Source organism: Dermacentor andersoni, chromosome 2 (assembly GCF_023375885.2).
Source record: "Dermacentor andersoni chromosome 2, qqDerAnde1_hic_scaffold, whole genome shotgun sequence".
NCBI classification, from domain to species: domain Eukaryota; kingdom Metazoa; phylum Arthropoda; class Arachnida; order Ixodida; family Ixodidae; genus Dermacentor; species Dermacentor andersoni.
The window spans coordinates 107,334,782-107,358,615 of NC_092815.1; the positions used below are offsets into that span (position 1 = coordinate 107,334,782).

Genomic DNA, 23,834 nt, shown 5'->3' on the forward strand with positions numbered 1-23,834 from the left:
CATCACTAATGCTTTTTCAATGAAACCATTTTGGCAGAATATTGTTGCAGTGTTTGCTAAGCTACACTAACCGCAAATGTTGTTCACAGTAAAAGTGCCGGTGTTGTCGTCGTTGCATTCCTCCTCATTTTCAGCTGGTTCTGGTGGCACAATCGCAATATTCATATGCTCTTCTATGTTTGCTGCACTCTCAAGTGCATCCAGAGCATCGCGCAAGCGACAAAATGGCCTCCTTCCAAAGAAAAACTCTGTATCCATGCGGGAACACAACTAAAGAAAAGCGCCAATTTATAACTGCTAACACTGGCTGTACTATATCAAGTATATCAAACTTTGAATGTGTGTTCTGTCCTTTGAAATGAAGCCGCTGATTCGACACTTCCTTTCTAACACGCTCAACATATGTACTAAACATCGCAAAAAGCACAACGCAAATATATAAAGCAAGCAAGCAGAAATAAATGAAAAGCGAGTACACATCCCAATTTGTCATGAGTCCACAGTTTTGCTGGAATTGGTGTGAAATCTTAGATATGAATTCAAAAGTAGATTCTACATTTTGTTAATGTGTATGTGTGCACCCTCTGGGTGCAAGAAACGGAAATGCTCAAAAGGAAATATTCAGTTGTTCAAGAGATGGAGAGGCGAAGCCAAGTGTACTTGTTCAGTACAGTGGGCACTAAAAGGTAATTCTTCCTAAAGAATGGGAAACACTTCAGGTGAGAAAACCTTACGATACAAAAGAGACTTTGTTAGGTTAGTTTTCGAGAGTTCTGCTGGATCTCACGTGTCGCCAATTTTATTAACTTTCTACCAGTTCATTTTTGGAAATCCGACTACAATTAGTTTCACTTGCTGTGACATTGTGACATTCATACCTTGTTGGTGTAGAACATCACTGACATTTTGTACAACCAGTTTACACTAAAGCTGTATACTCTGTATTGTAATCATATTGTCATTGTCATGTTGTTTACTGTTTTGTGAAGCAGATATCTTAAGGAGCCCAAATCACAAACACTTGTCATTTTAGTCCCAACAGTGATGGTGAAGGAGGCAGAAATAATTTTTAAAATGTTGATTTTCTTAGATTTAGGTGCACACTAAAAAACTTCAGAGAAGTCATGTTTAATCTGGTGTCCTTCCCTATTGCATGTTTGTAATAGTCCAGGTGTAGCTTCAGTATGTAAAACAAAATCAATTAAATACCATATGTATCCAATTATAAGGTGGTCACGATTAAAAGGCAGTTGGGGGACCTAGGAATTTGAGTATGCACACTAATATAAGGCGACATCGAGTAGCCGATGGATTATTCAGACTTAACTGGAACTGCCCAAAATATCATATACTTATCAGAAGCCCCCAGAATTACCGCATTTATCAGCACGGGTTATACATATACGAATTGCACATTGAAGTGTGTCTTCACGGCAGTGCCGCAACCACATGAATGTGATTTTTGAGCGATCCGGACAATCTACAGCAACGAGCGACACATGTGGCTGTCACAGAGGGCAGTCCATCATTGTCACATTGCCTGTTTGTGGCCAAAATATTGCTTGTTGCCCAGACATCTGCACAGTGGCTTATTCAAACTAGATATAGTACATTCTGGTTAAAACGTTATATATATATATATATATTATAATGTTATTCTGAGACTCCAATAAAGCTTGACAATTTCATACTATGTTGCTTACGCTATAAACTAATCAAACTAAGAATTAGTGCAAGCAGACACTGTGTCAGGATTTATTCTGCACGTCATTGTTGGATAATTTACATCATGCTCTGTTACCTTGAACTCTTGTTTTGTTTTTTGTGCTTCTAGGAGTCGTCAGTGCAAGTAGTCACCGACATGAAAATCAATGTTCGTCCCTGTTGGGAGGGTAAGAGCATGTCGCATTTATTAATGCTTTGCAACATTTCAGTTATACTAGGCTAGTAACTTGTGTGCTATACTCAATAATGTAACTTCCTGCCCTGATATAAACTACGTTAAAACAACCATTCTGGTGGCTGGTTTTCAGATGGTGGGATGTGGACTCCAGAACATGGTGGTAAGCATTTGTGCTTGTCAAAGTGTTTCTGTGTTCACTTGGTTCACGTTACCTTTATTTTTACATATATACACACACACGCACGCATATATATATGTGTATGTATCTTTTTTCTTTTCAGCGCGGACAGGCATTGATGGTAAGAATGAAAAAGATTTTTTCCTTTTCTGATAGCATGCATTTCTGTCATATCTGTTTCCTTTGTTTGCTTGAATTTACCATATTTTGGAGGCCCTGTATTGTTACAGCATCATGTCTCTACTCAACCTTCAACACCTTTTTGTCAGTAGAAAAATATGTTTACAGGATTTGTTCATGTTTTTGAAAAAGCCAAACCAGCATCACATGCCAATTTTATGTAATGTTAGAACTATAGCACAGTGGGGTGTACTGCATCATAGGAGCAACAAAACGTATGTCATTTGGCATGCTTAAGAAAATTGGAGCTGATGGTGCTCAGAATATATTGGCTAGCTATGATTTATTGCTTGGCTAAAAAAAATCAAAATGATGTTTGGCCCCTAGCTGAAAAATCAGCCTAATAGACAGCTCCTGCTCCTTAATGGTGTATTTTGTAACATGTCATCGTCAAAGTTATTTCTTAAGTTGTGTTTGCATTGACTTGATTACTGACTAGCTGCGACCACTTTAAGTTGCCCCTAGACATGTTTGCTTATTTTCAGTCAATGCGTGCAGTCTGCAGAGAACATGGGCCGTATTCTGTAATGGTTTCCTTTGGAACCTGTTCGCTCTCATGAACGCCATTGTTCGGCGCTTCGTTGTCGTCATCCCTGGTGGGCGCGACAATTTTGTCGTCGTCACACAGGTTGTCAATCATTTGAAAAGGAACTTGTTGTCTGCTACAAGAGGAACCGCAGAGAAGTGGTTCGCTCGAGGGTCGCATCCGGTGGCGAGCATGATCTTTAGGATTGCTAGGGCAACCGTGACCGTCTGCTAGACTTGCGTTTGCCAGCGCGATGAGAGGGATGCCGATAGTGGCTTCTTTGGTTGTGTTGTTGGCGGGCGTTGGTCAAAGACAATGACTTGACGAGAGGCAACGGTGCGATGCGTACGACATGAGCGAAGGCGAGTTCCGAAGGCATTTTAGGCGCCCCTAAAACAGAATGCAATGGATTTGCGAATATGAATGCGAATGAGCTAGAATATCGCGGACCACAAGATTTAGTAGTGTTGACACTGCGACTTAAGTGCCATGCATGTTAATTCTTTTTTTTTCTCTCTATGGGTTGTTTTCAGCAGTGCGTCTGGAATGTAGAAGCTATTGGGTTGTCGCAACCGTCAGTCAGTCGCGTCGTTACCGTCAATGCTAGGGTCATCATGGTTGAGGGAAAAGAAAAAAAGAGTATGAGATTTCTCTCCACGCTACAGGAGAAAGCCACAGTCAAGAACGCTTCCTTGACCGTGGCAAGATTCTCGAAGTTGTGGGATGTGTGGACGGAACTCTCATTGCAATTGTCCACGCTAAAAAGCTCGGCCACAGCTAAACGAAATCCCATTAGAGCCACGGCCTACACACAGAGAACCGCTTTGATTGCTTAACGTATGGCACTCCACCTAGCAACAAAAAAACAATAAAGCAACGCAGATAAAATTAAACCACTAGCTGTCTGCGTTGGAAGCTCGGTGATTACTGGAAATTAAATGTGCAAGTGTTGTATACAAACCAATATTTTTTTACCAAACTAGCAACATCCTACAACTACTATATCATCCCCAAAGTATGAACAAAAATGATGACGTGACCTTGCAAGAGAAAGCGCTCGTTCGTTGGTCTCTCTCACGCCGCGACATTCCACTCTTTCTCCTATTGAGGTTACCTTGACGTAGCAGCCAGACCGAACCGGTTACAAAGCGAACCATTACAGAATATGGCCAATGGGTCACTGGCCTATGCCATGAGTCTTAAACTCAAATCTGGTACAGGGTCACATACATTGCACATGGCTCCCCACAGGCTGCTCTGCCTAATCACAGGCAAGAAAAGGGAGTGTGCTGATAAAGGCCTAAAATATTGTAAGAAGGGAGAGGTTGACATTTAATAAGGCTTGTGAAAACCACTGACAAGGGCTCGGTAAACTACGAGAGGCCCACAAAGCTTGTGTTTGAGACCCTTGCCTTAGGCCAAATATCATTGCTTGATGAGTCACAGCAAACAATTTTGAATGAAAGCCCCCATCCCCAGTCCCCTTTGCTGGTTGCAGCAGTAACTGGCCTTCTTGGCCACTATGCAGTGATGTCACTAATTATGTGACGTCTGTTGTGAAAACAGGCTACTGTTGGTAGCAAGAAACTCCAGAAATCTGTAAACACAACACATGGAAGCACTGTGGTAGCCACGAAGATACAGTTACTGCTTTGCAAAAATAAAATAAAGTACCATTTTCAAATAAAACTCCCATGTATGCTTGCATCTCCCAAACAGACAGTCTGCTGAAGCTTGGCTATTTTTGATGCACTCTGGTGAAATACCATTCCTTAGATTCCACCTTAGAACTGCCGGCTGGAAACAAAATTTTTTACTGAGCATTGCGTAGTGTTCATTCATCGGTGGGCCTGAATGTCAAATAGGCATGAGATATTAATATTTTTTTGACAGGCTGCTTCAATACAATTTCTTATCGCCAAAATCAGTATTTTGATGATGCTAAAAAACTTGTTCAGATGGAGGTGATGGTGAGATTGCAGACCTAGCTCCAGCAACTGCAGTTCCGAAGTCAGCAGTGGACATCCGTAGCCACTTTCCCGATACCTGGCTGTGGGAGCTGCACCGCATTGAAAGGCAAGTTTTAATTATCAGGCTGTCCTAAGAAGCAACCACATGTCTCAGTTCAGAGCACTGTGTTTTTGTGAATATCAGAAACATTTCTATTTTGTATTAGAGTGTCTAAGCTGGATGATGTTTATGAGAGCAAAAGTCTTTTTTGCTGTTCACATCGCTAGTTTCTGGCAAAGAGAAAGATTTTTTTACGATTTTGATAAGGTGCTTTGCTGCATATGCCGTTTGTAATGCAAGATTTTTTCAACTTATTGTGTACTGTTGATGGATTCAAGCCTGCAGTCCCCTCAAATTGCTACATCTGTCCTTTATTCACAGGCAACTACACATGTGGTTCTTTTGGAAAGAATATGTCTGTTAGGTGCCATAGACATGATTGAAGTTGTTTAAAAATATGTGTGGCACTTATTTGAGTGCATAAAATATAAGAAAGAACATTTTCAAGTGTTTATGCTAACCAACTTAGTACAAATCAGGCCATCAACTTTCACTGATAAAGGGGCATCAGTCTATAACGGTGGCTTATGGCTTATTGATCGGTCATCTTCTAATTGGTTATAATGTGAGCACAACATGAACATAGAAAGCACCTGAGACAAGCGCTAACTTCCAACAACAGATTTCTTTCACAGCTATACTTAGGGGTCTGATGGGTGGTATAAGTGTGGGCGTGAAAATCAAATCTGTTGTTTGAAGTCAATGCCGTGCGCTGTCTCGTGTGCCTTCCATGTCCGTGTTGCATTTGTGCCGCAACATATTAGAAGGGCATAGGTCTGACTTCTGCCCATCTGCAGTGCTGCGCCACTCAACCTGAGCCGAGAGCTTCCCCACTCTGTAACTGAATGGAAAGCCGGCGCTCTATGCCTGCACCCATCTCGTGGTTTGGGCATGGCTGCAGACACCTTGAGTGCAGTGCAGCCCTTCTTCATCCAGCTGTCCCTCCCTGCTGTCGCCATACGTGGAGAGACAATCCCCATTACTGCTTCATTGTTCAACTACCTCAGATCATGCATCCCTGTAAGTCCTGAGCGACGCTCCTTAGTTTTGCGAGGATATATGTTCCATATTTGCAGCTTGGCACAATGTGTGTGGTGCAATGCACAGTTTTGTCAGAAGTGCTCGCACCACATTGCATGCCACTGGAGCTGACTTGAAGCAACTGAGCTTGAGCTTGTTAGTGTGGCTTCATGATAGAAAACAGCATGAAAAATGGGACACGAAAGAGTGGACTGGGCATATCACGGTACCTATAACGTATTGTCATTAAAAAGTGAGGGCAGGGATGATACAGAGAAAAGAAAGTGACAAAACACGAACGTGTTTTGCATATTCACACTAGATAAGTTTTTTTAACACTTGTGCTCATACCCAACAAAATGAAGACAAAAAAAAGTCAGATGTGCTGACTAAGCAAAACTGGATCAAATAAAATGACAAAATTCATGCACAAATGCTCACCACACGATAAAAAGAAACAATGGCGTACAAATGTTCCCCCAGCACTCAACATTTTTCATGGCCTCGTGGCCTATCTAAAATGCTATTTCATTCTCTGTGCATGCTGCATAATTTGTGTTTAAGTTATGCGCCATGAAGAGATGCAAGCCACATGCTGACATCATCCGATGCATCTTCAGTGTTCTTAACGTCTGGATAGTTTTAACTCCGGAGGCTATGGAGAACCATTGCAGGAACAGCATCTCCTTTATACATCCTGGTGACAGCACCAGTTATGCACTTATAATGGCCTGTGCACATTTTACAAAGGCTGTATTTCCAAATCTGTTGTCAATTGCAAACAGTATGTTCTATGTGGTATTCAATGCAGTGGACAAGATGGACAGGTACGCACATTAGAGAGTAATGGTTTTTCGGGTGAGAACTAAGCTACTATAGTAGGCAAGGCATCAACATTCAATTTCCGACTGATGTCTCTTTGGAGGAATTGGTAAATTTTTGTTAATGCAAAAGCATTAGATGCCCCATTATGTGAAAATTCGGTGGCGTCGACAGTGGTGTGACCGTGCGATGGTACGAAAAATGGCTGACGGCGTAGAGAGTAAGAACACATCAGAAATGCTTGGATTGACATCAACTTTCTCAGGGAGGTTCCTGTAAATGGAGTAAATTAATGCTTTGAAAAGAAAATTTGGTACATTTTGGTCTGGGTGGAAACCGAAACGGCCGCGGGCCTCCGAAGTGCAAGATGACCATGCTTCCCCAAATCTTCGTGGTGTATATGTGAACCAATTCAGTGGCTTGATTGCCAATAACCTCCTGTTTAAGAGGCTAAACTTTGTTGTGAATCAATGTAAACATCTTTTCTCTTTTAAATGTGATCACATTTTTATTCTTTTTAAGCTGTTGTATGGTGTATATTTGTTGTTTAGGCTTGTTCCAATAATCTTTCCTTTGCAAATCCTGGGCATCATATTTGATTTATATGTATTGTCTTTTGTGATAATATAAATACATTATTTCTCACTTATTTTTTGGGCAATCGAGGAAGCATGCTTCTCCTCATAGCACATTACACCTATACAACACACATAGATACTGATAGACTATAGATCTGGCACACTAATATGAATACGCTATTACACTAATAAAAAGAATTTGCTAGTAGACTTGTACAAGCAGAATAACACCGATACACCCAGAATAGAACTAAAAGGAATTTTATCAGTGTATCAGTTGTATCGTTTCATAATGCAATAGACAAAACTGATAGAATTTTTATCAGCTTATCCTATCAGATTTTTTGCTAGGGTAGGCCTCCAAAGTCCAAGATGACCATGCCTCCCGGATGCCACAGTGGCTCCACAGTTCTGGCTGACTAAAGGTGTGCCTCGTGCGTGGGTCATTGGGCACATGACGCCACAGCCAATGGGAAGGAAGTGGCGCCACATCATGAGAGTATAAAATGAGTCACCAACATCAACAGACGCTACTTGATAAACAAGAGAGCAGAGTTTAAATTCTACCACAGAAAGGAAAATCGAAAACATTTCACCAAAGGGGCTATTATAATTCTTTCACATTCCCACACGTAAGCAATCTTGAGTGTCTCCGCCAAATTTTTTTGTCTTGGTTATTTACTATATAAAAGTCTATCATTTCAACACTGACCAAAAGAATTAGGCCTTTTCTAATTCTTCATTTGATTCTTGTAAAGCTCCAAAGCTGTAGTGATGGGCAAGGACTTAGTGTTGGAATTGTATGATCAAATGCTAGTATTTAATTGAGACAGAACAGAAGGCGCATTCAACCAACGGAGCTGCTATCATTCTCTGTCTGAAAATTCGTTTTAATATTATCAATTTTTCATTCCTGAAGATTGCTATACTTTAGGGAATTGAATTGCAGTGCTGTTAATACAATACTTGGCTGTAAGATATATAGCCAGTACCTCCCACACAAACTTAAGTGAGAAACAGTGTTCAAGCAGTAGGAATTAGCTTCACATTAACACATTTTTTCAATGATTTTTGGAAACAATGTCCCAACCAGGTTATCTTAAGCTTGTCTGTCTCGCTTGTGAACAAACTATATCCAGTTTTTTGCTTGCATTTTTTGTAACATGTCTTGCTTTAATTCCTTACAGGTAAAGTTTGGCGTGGTTGTGGATACCAACTGCTTGAAAGTAATTGGCAACCCGCAGAAGCGCTTTTGCTTGTGCAGCGAAGAGACCGTTTCATTGAGACTTTATGCAAGGTCCGACTGTTTAGGTCAAGTCAATATCACTGCTCATGCATTGGGCCTCTCCAAGGACGACTCCATTTGTGAGCCTGGAAGCGTCACAGAAACTAGAACAGCTCGAGATGCACTGCGTAAGAGCCTTCGTGTTTTGGTAAGATATGAGATATCTCCTTTTAAGTAGCTCCTTTTTCATGTTGGCTGTGCAGCATCTTTGGTGGGGGTACTAAGCATGGCTTGCTATTTATAGAAAGTGTTGATTCATATAGTAGGTTATCTAAAGCCTGCTTTGGTTGCCCTGAAGCAAGACAGGAACTCCTCTGATAACTAGCTTTGCCAGTGTAGCTTAGGATAAAATAAACATGAGCATCGCTACCTGGCAACTTAGTTTATTGAAAGGACTCGGAAGATAATGCTTTTAGACAGGCACTGGCGGATCCACATCCTTGGGGCCCAGGAGGTCCCCCCTGAGGCATGCTGGCACTTCTGCACTCACATATTTGAGCATTCAGTGAGTAACCTCCCCTCTTCATTGGTTTCCTATTTCTTACAATGAGCCTCCTTCGCCTTCTGGTTGCTACCCTGTATCCGTGCCTGTAGACAGGACATTCCATTTCGCTTTCCCATTTTTCTGCACTGTGTGTGTGTATTGTGTGTTTGCATTTGTGCACACACGCTGAGAGACAGTAAGGAACAGCTTGTTTATCAGATGGCTGTTGCCTATCATCATAAATTTTTTAATAAATTTGGTAGTCACAAATGTTGTACATGTCTGCCAATGTGAAATGATTCATAGATGACTGCAGTTTTTTTCATTGACTTTACTCACACTACATAAATACTTTTCTCATTTCAGGCAGAAGGAACAGCAAGAGAAAAGTCAGTCTCTGAATATGTGTGCCTAAAAGGCAAGTTACTTGCTGGCCTCGATGCTTGTCGTTCGCACTCAGCACTGTGCTAAGTGGTATCTCTTATGTTAAACCATGATGCTTAAGTTCTATTTTTAACCACGATGTAAATCCATATGTTAAAAATCTGCCCAAGCAATCAGTTAACCACATTTAAATGCCTCAGATAAATTTATATTCTTGTATCACAGAGCTATCACAGTTTTTTCCATGTAAATAAATAAAAACTTTGAAGAACATTAAAAACAGCCTTCTGCTATGTATGCAAATCAAAGCGGCTCATACATCAAAGACAGCAAGACAGCATAAGGAAGTTCTCGCACTCTTCAGAAGTCTTTGGGGATCTAACTACCTAAAGTCTACTTCACTCTTTCCAAGTGCTTCACTATATCTGGGCTTAGTACTTCTATACTTTTCACTATATCTGACACATGTTCCTGGATGCTGCACTGGCTCCATTCTGTGCATTGTGCTTGTGTCCCCTTTATGCTGACCACACCATCGCACGAAAATTTATTTTCGTGCGATGGTGTGGTGCACTCTATCATTGCCAGCAATGCATGACTGGTTTCTATGTTTTTTAGCTAGGCCGTCATTGTATAATATATAGATATGCATTTAAAACTTACAATTAACTTTTTGCAGCTCCTACAAACAGTACAGAAAATCATAGTTTCATCCTGAAGCTTCCTGGCAATGCCATTCATGGCTCTTCTAAGGGTGTGTTTACAGTGTCAGGTAAGAACCGACCTATTTGAGACTTAAAGCATGCCTTCTACAGTATTACATCTGCAGTTGCAGAAGGTTTGGTTCTGTATAGACATGTGATACAGACCTATAAAATGTTCCTCAAGCATCCATGGAGATCGTCACACATTCTTCTCAAGTATTATGTGACTCTAGTCACCTTGTGCACAGAGTGGTCAAACTTATCTTCTTTTTGCCCTGTAGGGCCCAATGCATATTACTTATTGTGACAAATTTTCAGCTCAGAACATTTTTAAGCTACAATTGTGGCTATATGTGAAGAGTTGAGAAGGTGCCAAAGGCATTCTGCCTATATTTAGGCTGCTTCTTCCAAGTTGAGTTACTTTTTAAGTTGTGTTTTATGCACACTGATCTTAAGTTGGGAACGTTGCAAAGCACTTATGATATGATGAGTATTATGGGAATATGGGGAGATGTGGGTCAAAAGAAACCTTTTTAAAAACATCTTAGTACTAATACATTGCCAGAAAAATTCTCCTGTACCTTGCTTCCTCTACATATAAAAAAATTGAACCAGAATTTTGACAAGGCAGTGAAATACATAGTTAGTAAAGTTGCAGTAGTTTGAGAAACCATGGTCATGCTTGAGCGCCCTCCTTTTTACATTGTGATCACTGCGGCCAATGCAGTTTATTTGAAGAGGTAGAAAAAGCTACCTGCTGTTAGATTCAGTTTTCTTAAATTTTGCTTTCTAACATCCAAAAGGCACTTTTTCTTCGTATACTCTAAACATTGTTGCAAGACATTCAAGCATGCTTGTCTCACTTTCATTTTTGTATTGCAATATTGGTTGGATATCAGATATCTAGAACAATTTTTGGGCAACCAAAACTGCTTCACCAGGATGAAAGTTTTTACCAGCAGTCTTTGAGCTTTCCTATGCATCCAAGGCTTGCATTGTCGTTGCTTGCATTATCTTTGCACGTTTATCTGTGAGAAAAATAAAAATTTTCAGCAGGTGGGGCCTGAAATAGAAGCATTCTGTATTGTTAAATATGTTGACAAGTGATTTTGATATAGAGATACTTTGCCTGTCAATTAACAAAATAATAAAGCTAAAGTGGTCTTAAGGGCAAGGCAAAAACTTAGCCTTTTGCAAAAATACGAAATATGAGACATCTTCAATAGCATGGTTTGAATGTGAAATTCATCAGTTATCAATAAAGCATGACGGAGGGTACTCGTACATTTGCCAGTAGGTCCATTGCATGCCCCTATGAGCCATAACTGGATGAGGAAAAAATTATAGGTGGAAGTTGGCATAACAGCACACCAGGAAAAAAAGAAGCTTAAAATTTAGAAATATGTACAGCTGACTGTAGAAGCTTTCGGAGCATGCAAGTCACAAAAAAAGGTCGGTTTCATTCTGACTTCACAACTCAATTTGAAATTTTGGTGAGCGTTGTGGGAGTCCTACAGGGAAGTATCCACAGCATTTTTTTATTTGAAAGTAGCTTTATCGGCAGTGATGAACTTTCATTTTCTTGAATGCAGCGCTTCAACAACTTTTACGATATGGGATACATTGGTGTTGCTGTTCACTGCATGGCACAAGTTCATGACGAGGCAGTTGCGCATCATGCATGCATTCTCTTTAATATTGGCTGATTTGACCTGTCAACAATGTTGGGAGGTTAGCGCATATTATCTGGCCATGTGGGCATCTCACCAATACAATACTCAATTTCATGTTTAGCATGCAGTGCCGTTGAAGCTGTGCAAATATAGTACAGTCATAAATGTGTATTACTCTGTGCATCTCATTGTTAAGTGGTTGAAACCTGCAATGCCCTCTGTGTAATAACTGCTTTGTTTACTAAAGCTATAACATATCCAGTTTGTGCTACTTTTAATCAGGTAATGTTTTTATATTTTTTATCCTAATGTATCTCAGACCCTTTAATGTAGGTGATCATAAAAGTCACTTAGCTTCTGCAGCATCGTCTACTGAACCTGAAACTTGTTGTGAATCCGACATAAAGTGGCCAACAAGCAAACAAAAACCATATGTTTATGTTGCCCCCCCTCTTTTTTTTTTTTGGCAGGTGACATTCTAAGCCCTGTCCTGGCGTCTGGTCTAGAGTCCATCGTTAAACTACCCACCGCCTGTGGAGAGCAGAACCTGGCCATCTTGGCCACGAATGTTGTGGTGCTTGATTACTTGATCTCGTCAGGACACTTCAGCCACCCCTTAGAGGCCAAGCTCCGGAGGAACATTGTCACAGGTGGGGCAGAAAGGTGATGGAGGGACCTGGAAAAAATTGTGGGACATGCTAATGTCTGAATGCAAACAAAATTTCAGCATGTGAGGAAAGAGGCCAGAAGGCAACATGGTGACACAAACACTATTTTCTTTTATTATCGTATTCCTCTTTCTACCCCAATCGACTAATGGAGCGTCACATGTTTCCCTCTTCCCCCCTCGAGAGTGCGAGTTCATAAGGCAAATAATATCTCCATAGACTGCTATCATGTACAATGTCAGTCTGTCGCCTAAGGTGGGACATAATGCGGTTAACTCTTTCGTTAGCGCTAGAAATGTGCTAATTTTCAGTGCTTTTATGTTTTAACATTTTATTTCAAGATTTAGCAGTTGCAGTGTATGCTGTGATACATAAAATTATAGCCTTATCACTGCTGTTCTGAACGGATGTAAAGCAGTAATAATTGCTCAGATAGTTTTTGCCCATTCTTGTGTGAAACTCCAAGGAAACACCTCAAGGAACACGAATGAAAATAATAATTTGCTGTTTTCTTTTACTATAAGTGCTGAGAATAAAGAAAACCTGAAATATACAAAATAGGCCCCCAGCTCCTAGTTTCCAACTTTTGTAAGTGAGATCACTAAAAAAAAAATTATATTCGCACCAATACTGGTCATAGTGATGCCTATGCTATGTGGGAAAGCAGCAGTTTGCCTATTGTGAAAATGGGTAAATTTCTATTGTACAGGGAGCATTAGTCTTTACTCATTGCAGCACACATCTGCTTCCTTTCTTACTGCATTATTTAGGCTTGCGAAGCAATGGTTCTCTGGTCAGGGAGCAGGCAGAAGCCTCCTCATACTTTATTATTGTGTTCAATCAGCTTTTCTATGCGAACAAGGTGGTCCAGCGTCAGTTGGAGGCTCCAACTTGGCTGGAGTTTACAAATGCTGTGTTCAGTTCCTGTGTAGTGCTGTACAGTAATATGAAGTGTCGTGCATTATTTGACAGTAATGCATTAATGCCCTTGCAGAAGCAGTGTTCAGAATGTAAGAGATTAGGCTGCTAGTCAAGTCTCAATCGAAGGTTGGTCTAAAATCGACTGCTTGCTCTTATGTGAGTGAAAACCCCACAGAATGGGAAGGATTGCTCGTAATCATTTGTACATATGCTTTTGAAATACGGATAGTTAAAAACAACCCACGGTGAGACAAATTAAGTTGCACTTGATGTTAGCAGATGAGCGACAACCGTTGTTTGAGAAATCATTAAAACAACCTAGATGTTGTGTAGAAAAATTAGACAACCAGAAAGAAGTTTCTCTGGCATCACTGCTGCTTTCATTTAAATATTATGTTGCCGAGTCAATGAAAGCCTACATTTCACGTCGTTTTGTTGAAGAACTGCTAAGAGCACTAGAGGCTAGCTTCTACGATAGCTTCAGTTAAAGTTTTATTTTTCCGGACTCCCCAATCTGGCAAAAATTGTCAAATCTGACAAATAGTTAAAGTTCAGTCGTCATTTCAGACAGTGCAGTGACACGGAAATTTTTGATAGCGCATATAAAAACTGTCCATCACATTTATATATTTTTATAGGCGTGGTAACAACTGAGTTAACCTCGTAGTTGACGGCAGAAGCTTTCTGGAGAATGCAATGCGTACCCTCCATAATGGCGCTTAACTTTCCTCTGTTAGGATGCCATGGTGTATCGTACAGGACTAGGTCACCAACTTTAGTTTTGCTGGCATAAATTTCTTGTCATAGATAACCTTGTTTTTGTTTTTTCATCAAATTGCCAACAACATTTTCTCTCTCTTGTTGAAGGCTTTCTATTGGGTTGGAAATGAGGTGTGGGTGAGATGGGATGTCATACATTAAGAACGCCAGCGGGTATCTGGTTACATCATGCGGTGTTCTGGGGTACTCTACCACCACAAGCATTCTCTTTTGCAACAAAACAGCTGTATTTGTTGTGCTTGGGGCCAGTCTGTCAGGTTTCAGTCCCTGTCTCAAAACCCCTGAGCCCTATTCGCATCTCATTCAGCACCCTTGCCTTCTTTATCAAAAAGTCAAGATGTGCAGTATAGTTTTCACTCCTCGCTGTTCTACGAGAGGTTCAGGAAGCTGTCATAATCAAGCAATGAGGTGGAAAAATGTCAAGTGATAATGACGTGTAATGTGTAGCGGCTATAGCGGCTGTATACTGTATATTATGTTTAACCACTACAAGTTGCATGGATCTCTCTTTTTAGTTGTTTTTGTTGCTTGGTATGGCAATATAGTGCATTGCCAATGACAGAAAACAGTTTAAAATTTCTAGACGCACTCTAGAGAGATACCTTCATTCTCAAGGATTTTTATTGTCTGCTAAATAATCTTGAATGTAATTTTAGACATTTTAAATGAGTGCTTGTTTATCTGGTCTTTCGAGGCACATAACTGCACTTTGATCATTGCTTGTAGGCTGCAGAGTGTACATCCACATACCATGCATACCACAGTAACCATAAACTTGTGCTTTTCATAAGATCCCTGCATGTGTATCGAGACACCATGATGCTGCCATTAAGGCTCAATGTGTGACTTTCAAGAACGAAGATTCTGTTATGAATTAATTACTGCACAATGGCTTCTTTTGAGAGCTGATTCAACATAAGTGACTGCACACATGATATAGTCATAAGAAAACATAATAAAAATCTGTGTGTGGACATCTTAATAACCAGGTGAATAAAGGTCACTTGAGCATACTGTCACAGGCAGAGAGATAAATGAAAATGTATTTACAAATTTTTAAACAGTATCACAAAGCAACCAGGATTGTCGATGATCTAGCCTCGCATTGTCTTCTTTGGCACCTTGATGATCGTTGCCATTGTCGCTCTGCTTACAGCAACATGTCAATATTGTTACAAACAGTTCAAAGTGGCGTATCGAAAAATTAATATCTGGGAAGGCCTGTGGCTGACTATTAAAGAGCTAAGCTAGCCTCTTGCTTGCACACCGAGAGTTTTCTGTTCTCATTTCAGTGCTGTATCTTATCTCCCAGTCAGCTGTTATCATGTGCTGTTCACATTGTGCAACAACAAGCTGCAGCAGCCGTTGGCATTGGTGGCACATGTTAACACGCATCACGTCTGTGTACATTGCTGCAATGTGTTCAGGTGCTTGCTTTTATTTTATTTTTTTTCTCCCAGGCTACGAGCAGCAGCTCAACTACAGGCACCCAAGCCATGGCTACAGTGCTTTTGGCAGTGCGGATCCAGAGCCAAGCTTGTGGCTGACTGCATTTGTTGTCCGAACCTTTGGAAAAGCTCGCCAGTATGTTCCCCTCGATGAAACCGAGCTGAGTTTGAGTACACAATGGTTGCTTAGTCACCAATACGACACTGGCTGCTTCCCATCGGTTGGCCGTGTGTTGAATTCTCAACTCAAGGTTCGTATTGTACAAACAATATACGAAACCTATTTTATCGTGCTTTTTTTATTTATTTATTCATGCATTCTTACAACGTTAACAAACCTAGTGTACTTATCAGTGCCTTTAGTATAGGCGATGATAAGGTAGCACATATGTCTACTTAGCCATTGCTTGCAGCATTTTGTGCAAGCATAGTGAACACTGCTAAATGTCAGTGCTAAATGCTAAATGAACATGGAAAAATGTCATTTTGTTTGCACATTCTGACGTTGAAATTCATCATTAACTATAAGAAAAAAAAATACAGTTAGTCTGAATCAGCTACAAGGTAAAATGTTTCAACAGTGCACAGTTGGTAGTAATCCTCCCTAAAATGGCACAAATGTGACTCTCTTTTACAGGGTGGTATTCAGGGAACATCACTCTCACCATTGACAGCCTATGTGTTGATCTCGCTGCTTGAAACCAATACAACACTATCAATGCGTGCACAAGATGTGGCTGCTCACTGCCTTGTCGAAGAAACTGCCCAAGAGCAGGACAGCTACTCATTGGCACTTCATGCATATGCCTTGGCCCTTTTAGGTCATCGCAATGCACAGCAAACTTTTCACTTACTCTGGAGCAAAGGTGAATTGGAAGCGGGTGAGTGCACTAATACCTGACTGTTGGGAGATCCTCACATTCCTTGCAGAACCTACAGGCTGTGCATAAGTACACTGGAATGCATGCAAGTTTTGAAAGTGCTAATTCTGCTGGAAGTTCTATGTATGGGGTACGGAATATAATTTTCTTTTTTTGTTCGGTTCTTACTTGAAGTACTGTACATGCAGGATCCTGTAGTACTGTACTGGAAAATACCTTCAGCATGATAGGGTTAATTTGTCAACAGCATTTCTGCAATGTCGGTGGAGTTTCTAGTACTGTTTCATCTTGTGCATTAGACAGCAGCATCATGTCAGAGGCATACACAGAAATTACATGAGGCACGTGGATTCTTTCAGTGTGATAAGCACAGGGACTAGAAATGCTAACATTGTTCTGTAAAAAGGGGCAGGATAGGCAGAGTATGGTGTCTTCATGTGTTCTTTTATGGCAACCTTTATAAACGTACACATTTCAGTGCAAAGTGCACAAAACTGGCTTGGGAGTTTCACGTGACTGGAATAGAACTGAAGCATAGCATGGATCACTAGATATGTTAAAAGTGTAAACCTTAAATCCACAGTGCAGTCACTGCAACAGCTGCTGCATCTCTCGCCGGACCATTTCCATCCTTATGTATATTGTAGTAAATCTATTGATGACCTTATAGTGGCTTTGTGATGACCTTGTGATTAATCTGCGTGAACCTTGTGACACTAGTTCACCTGTGTGTGAACCTTGTCACACCAATTTTCTTTACTGAGCACTTTGCAATATTCACAGTGAGCGCCAAATGTCATGTTCCTAGCGAGGGGTACAACCTTTAACAGCTAATGCAGTTATGGTACACTTGTTGCCATCCATATGAAGATGGTGGTGTATATTAGAGAGTAAGCAAAGATAGCACACATGATTGTTGAGATTAAGGCTAAAGAGTGGAGTTAGGCAGGTCGTGTAATGTTTAGAACAGGGAACCGGTGGCATAGTGGAATAACAGAGTGGCTGGTAATAGAGCGGAAACAGAGTTGGGTGTAGTTTAGTATTGGATGTTGTAATGATGCTGGGAAATTTGTAGGCATAAAATGGATTCGGCTGACGCAGGGCACGGGTGATTAAAAATTGCTGGATGAAGCCCTCGTCCTGCATCAGACTTAAAATAGGCTGAGGGTAATGATGATGAAGGAGATGATTATAATTTGGTTGTGTTCCCATTTTGCATCTTCAATTGGACCCTTAAGTTGTGACCCACTATGGTATTCCAGTAGCTTATTCCAGTAGCTATGCTGCTGAGCTCAAGGATGCAGATTCAGTCCTAGCCCTGGCGGCTGCGTTTGGTGTGAGTGATATGTAAAAAAACTTTTGTACCTTGTATTGGGTGCAGATTAAAGAGCGCAGGTTGTCAAAATTAATTTGGAGCCCCCGACTACAGCGTGCATAATAATCATATCATAGTTTTGGCACACAAAAACTGCAGATTTCTTTTTCGCTTTATTTGTGTCCACTGTTCTTTCCTTTGAAGATGGTACACTGCACTGGAGTCGCAACGTATCTTCAGCAGTGGCAGTAGAGACAAGCGGCTATGCCATCCTTTCCTGCCTGACGCTGCACAAGGAAGCAGGTGTTCCTTTAGCCCTGCCTGCAGTGCAGTGGCTACTCAAGCTGAGAAACAACAAGGGGGGATTTATTTCCACGCAGGTAATTTTCTTTAATGGCAAATACCTTTCTAATGCAACATTTCTTTTACCATTGTTAATTAAAGAGAATTTAACTTGCCCTGTAAACCTTGAGCTTCGTAAAGCATGACCCTTCTCCTCCCCAAAAGCATATGGTTTCCTTCAGCAAAGCAGCTTTTTAACATTTGGTTGACATCATGTGATGTCACAGCAGTAAGCTCTCCATTGCCACAGAGCTGCACCATGCTTGAACTGCTTCAGCACAAAACAGAAAACAGTAGTAGGAGTGGGAATCTGTTGTCCAAGTGCAATGTGCGACCCTGTACCATAGTTTCTGCTGGCAGGATAGCATCAGTGCGCATACACCAGCCCTAGCACATATGCTCAGCTCTTGGGGCCATGAATCATGGTAGCGGATTGTGAATTGTGGTATGCCAAAGTGTTCTAACAACTTAACCTACAAAACAGATTTGTTTTTGCAGCTTTACTCTGAGTTGATAATTGTCTGATGTTTCTTCATAAAGATTTGAGCACTGTGTGCAGTTCCTTGCTCAAATTTTTTACAATCTGGTACAGTTGGCTATATGTCGCACCAATGGTGACTTATGGGTAATGGTGATGAAATGGCGATGTGGACAGATAAATGTTGAGTAGCGGCTTTTCCTGGCTTGTAAAGCAGTTGTCTTATTGAATTTCATGCTATTCACTAGTAGAGGGTTCAAACATACTGCAATTTTTTTTCATCCTTTTAACTATATTGTGACACCACTTTGCTAGACACTCTGCTTTTCAATAACAAGCTTTCTTATTCTCTTTCAGCCTTTTTGCCGAGATCTTTTTGCTCATTGGCCAAAAGGCAACAATGATTGAAGTTAAAAGAAATGCGAGGTTAGGCTGACTTTGAAAAATACATTTACAAAACATTTGCAAGTATGTTCGCACAGTTGTAAAGCTCAGGAAAAAATGGGCACATGATGTGGCAAAGGTGTTGAAAACTCATCAAAACAGAGAGTGTGTATGTAATTGAGAGAAGGATTTTAAATGAATAAGATGCAGATGGTTTAGTAAGTTTATCCTCTTTCCTTTGTTTCAATTTTATCATTGCGACGCTACCTGTGAGGTTGCTTGATTGTGTGCATTTGTATCCCTTTTCAATCTGTCTGTGCCCTTGCATCCAGTCATGACTACTGTCTGTAACAAAGCTGCTTCTCTCTCTCTCTCTTGTAGGACACTGTTATAGCAATGCAAGCTTTGGCTAAATATGCCAAGATGGTCATACTACCAGATACTCGTTTGACACTGACAGTATCATCTCAACACATGGAGCCCAGGAGCCTTCATGTAGAGCCAGCTAATGCAATGCTGCTTCAGGAGATGCCCATTCCTGTACTACCCACAACTCTTGAACTTAATATCACTGGAAAGGGCTGTGCCTTTGTGCAGGTCAGTAGACTTCCTCACTTGTGTAGTTCATCCAGACCTGAAGCTACTAGTTCCTTATGCTCAGTACACAGTAATTTAATTGGCCCATTCTCTCATAAAATACCATTTTTACCAAATAGAATGTGCCTATTTTTATATATGTATCTTTAGGTGCGATGTTATGAAAGCAAAACTTGGCATTAATACCGACACCTGCATACATGAGCACAATGTATGCTTTGAAAAGGTTTTTATGCGTGGATCTTCATACTGTTGTCAGGCAGCACCATTGTTTGTTTGTATAGGGTGCTAATTATGAGCAACACAAATATTAACCATCAGGATTTCACAGATATCGGGATAGTCATGGATATGAGCTACTGGTGTTCTGCTGATGCTCTGTAAAATTGCCATTTTAGGTGAACACATCTGCCGAGTTATAATTTCCAACCATTAAAATGATTTACTCTTAATGTGCAAAGAGGTTGGTTGGTTGAAAAACTGCGTGACTTTATATGATACAGATTTAAATGCAAATGGGCAAGAAACAAACTGGAACAAAAAAAAATAATTGCCATCTATTACTGACTAGCAGATTGCTACTACCTGTTGCAATGTCCATCAAAAAGCAAGTTTTGTTGAAGAAAAATGCTTCATGGTCCATGGACCACTGCTTTTCCAGCAAAGTCACTCTATCATCTCCAGGAGGCTAACATATGGCAGCACAAGGCCACACAAATCAGCGCTTGTCACTGTGTGTTTCTTTCTTTATGTATGTGTTTTAGTTTGTGCTGCTATGACCTCATGATGCAACAACTCAAAGCCTGGCTAGGTTTAAACAAATGATTTATTAAAACAAGTTCTATGGAAATCCACAATGCGAAGGATTTCTGCAGGCTCCTGGAATGCATGAGATTGACTTCAGACTGAAAAAGGAAGCTTTTAATACTGATACTGCAAGTCATTGCCATAGTTGAAGGGGGAATAAGAATTACTTAGTTGTAAGTACTACTTCGTTATAACTTGTCTGCCCTCATCACCATCATTGCACACCAGGTGGTGATGGTGAGGGGCGAAGATGAATTAATGAATCCTATGCAACAGCTTACCATGCACTGCTGAAGGACTGTGAAAGTTATGAAAAAGCTGCATGCTTTACCGAGTGGCTGACAGCTCACGGGAGTTTTGAATTGCCAGATCAAAGAAACTTTTAGCAGTGATATGCACCACAATATTTTGCCTTTGGCACAAAATAATTGGTAAGTTTTCATTCTGGTCTAAAGCGGATTATATATGTGTGCGTTTAGGAAATCTTTACTTTCTTAAAATGATGTGAATGCATATGCCTCTATGTAAAATTCAAGGGAAATCATAATTACTTCATCATACCCATTAGTAGTTTGTTTTAATTTGTTTTGTTAAAATGAGGTCTGAGTGTAGGTATGAAAGATTCTGCAAGTACCAGATCATTTATTACCAGTCTGTTATGGATGACTAGCATGTAGGCTTATTTTTTTGAAACAAGTGGACAGGTGCTCATAAATTTGATGTCTGAGTAGACCAGCTTACAAAATATTACAAAGTCAGCTTCTCAAAAAAGCAATTATTTTTCACGTAGACATACTATTTCTCATTGACTACGGTAAGAAATTTATCGTAATTTTATGTAAATGATATATAACCAGAATGCTGCTCCAGCATGCATGTTACAAATAGGGGTCATTGTAATTTAGTATAATTACTGTAAAAGCAAGTAAAAGTGTTGGTACTCATTCCATTAGTAGAAATCTAAATGCAGTTGTCACACAGACAAAGTAAACAACATATTATATTTCGTGAGAAGATGAGAAATGAAAAGTGGGAAAAAAAGTCTTTCCTGACTCGTGAAGTGTGACCACTGAACTTACATCAAAACACTGGCCAAAATAGGGCATGCATATTGGATACTAAAGTGGGATAAAAATAATTAACTGCACCTTTTAAAGCGTATTGTAAACTCAATTAAGAAGTGCAATCACAGTCGTACTCAGAGGCTTCAAATAGGATACATGCATGTGGTACATGACTACTCATTTCATGCAGCATGCCAGTGTTGTCACAGTTCACTGCCAGTAACCTTCTGACATTTTATGCGCCTTTTTTATGAACAACAATCAAGATGACATTCTTCAAACTATCATAAAGGGTACATACTGTGAATAATATGAATCGAATGCGAATAGTATGTATAAAATATTGAATCCAATTTCGAATAGTCAAATACATATGCATATATATTTACAACAGGAATACTTATTTTGATAGAATTAGGTACCACACCTGCACTGACTAGTGCAATAAAGGCGGCTAACTATTAGGGACACCGGATCAGTCTTAAACACAAGATCACTAATTGTCACTAAAAAAACTGAGCAGACAGCATCTCAACATCTTTAGAGCCTGGTTACAAAGAAGCTTTACAGGAATGAATGACTGTCATATGACAAGCTTTCCAAAAACGCTAAATAAATGGTTGCCAAAAAAAAACGGGAGTTGTGGAAAAAAAAAAGAAAGCTGCTGAAGTACTTGTGTGCCATAAACACATGTAAAAGGGACATGTCTGCACAACGCAAAAGACGAGGACAGAAGAAAGGACACAACAGAGCCTGTATTGTGTACTTTCTTCTGGCCTCGTCTTTTGTACAGACATGTCGATATTGAATCACCAACTCGCCCAAGCTTTCACTTTATCATGTAAAAGGGCCCATTGAAATGAAAACATTAGTGGTAGTGTAAAAGATAAAACTGCCACTTGACTAGATTGCCAAAAGCACCAAAATGACAGACTATAAGGAAAAATCGCATGTTGTCATGTAGGCTTCTGCCATGAAATCAAAAACAAAGCTTGCATTACTTATTTTGATTGTGTACTGTTTTTGTTGTTGGCTCACTTCTCATAATTTGTGATAGTTTGTATAGCAGGCAGACAATCATAACAAGACTTTAACAGTTGGTCGTTTGCAAAATATTTGATTAGATTCAATTATTTGCAAATACCAAATATTTCCTTTTCGAATGCAAATGTAAATAGTTAATGTGTAATATTCTATTTGTATTTGAAACTTTAAACATTCACTCTCCCGTAGAACATACTTTTTCATGTTTATGTTTGAAGGGGCCCTGAACCACCTCCTCGGGCTTGGTGAAATAATAGTCCACGGGTAGCATACGCTGCTGTGAACTTCTCAGCCGAGGTTTGCTGTCGTACGCGGTGCGTGGAGCTCGCAAGCGGATCGCAAAATCACCTTTCTCTCAAACACCCTGTCCTCACTCCCTTGTAGACACACTATTTCGTCATTCCCTTAGACAGGTGCTATTGATAGCTGACATCAAGCTGTGGTCAGCTACATGGTGTAGATACTGCGGCCGCGGCAGGGTACCGCCATGAGTTCGCTAGGTAAGTGTACTGCGACTCACGGCGACTCACTGAGGACAACCGCATTTGGCTTATGCTTAGCGTGTCGCAGGCACCAAAGGCAGAAGTCGTGGTGTCTACGTTAACATCCAAAATGAAATTTGAGCTACGTGCTACGATGACATTTAGAAGGTGGAGCGTTGTGGGCATGCGCCATAGCTTTCGCAGTGCAAGGCATTGAAGAAGGAACGGGAGCACAGCGGAGGCCGTGTTTGATTGCCAGTAACTCTGCTTCTGCTGAACACATTTAAGTACTTTTTATGGCAAAGTATTTCTGAAATAGCCTATTTTCACTTCAAATGCCTTTCTCCACTTCGATAAAAAGTGGTTCAGGGCCCTTTTAATTTCTCATAGAGCATATTATACCACGTGGTAGAATAGTAGACCCTTATAGAATGAGACTGGAGTTTTACTTAGCATCTGACATGACAGTTAAGTGAGATCTGTGCTGCATGCAACCTTCTAGCAGCCTGGGGTCTTTATGCACTTACCTGTGAAGTCTTGTGATGTCTCCAGGGTGCTCACTCTACCTAAGTCAGCATATATTGGTACCGGTCACTCATTTATTTACCATCGTTTACTGTATTGCTTTGTGCATCTACTGCACATGACTACACTCATGGCTCTGTTAGTGTAATTTGGGACCATTTTTAAGATAGCTCATTATAAGCTTCTGCAGAGCCATATTTTATACATCCAAGGCATGAAATATGTAAGCATTCCACTTCTGGTGCCCTCTTTTCTTTGTTCCTTCCGGGAGTGCGAGACCCACAACTTCCT

The 23,834-nt window shown here is 40.4% G+C and overlaps 1 protein-coding gene across 2 annotated transcripts in view; it reads left to right on the forward strand.

Moving 5' to 3' along the window:
* Positions 1-23,834, forward strand: part of LOC126541471 (ovostatin-like) — a 73,408-nt gene that overhangs the window by 38,701 nt on the left and 10,873 nt on the right. For both annotated transcript variants that reach the window (XM_072286490.1, XM_055076670.2), the window contains exons 17-29: positions 1,835-1,892; positions 2,034-2,063; positions 2,185-2,202; positions 4,746-4,863; positions 5,655-5,877; positions 8,465-8,710; positions 9,413-9,464; positions 10,110-10,202; positions 12,278-12,457; positions 15,637-15,875; positions 16,262-16,505; positions 18,025-18,200; positions 19,406-19,621. In XM_072286490.1, coding sequence (XP_072142591.1) covers positions 1,835-1,892; positions 2,034-2,063; positions 2,185-2,202; positions 4,746-4,863; positions 5,655-5,877; positions 8,465-8,710; positions 9,413-9,464; positions 10,110-10,202; positions 12,278-12,457; positions 15,637-15,875; positions 16,262-16,505; positions 18,025-18,200; positions 19,406-19,621 — 1,893 coding nt within the window. The remainder of the gene's footprint in view (positions 1-1,834; positions 1,893-2,033; positions 2,064-2,184; positions 2,203-4,745; positions 4,864-5,654; positions 5,878-8,464; positions 8,711-9,412; positions 9,465-10,109; positions 10,203-12,277; positions 12,458-15,636; positions 15,876-16,261; positions 16,506-18,024; positions 18,201-19,405; positions 19,622-23,834) is intronic.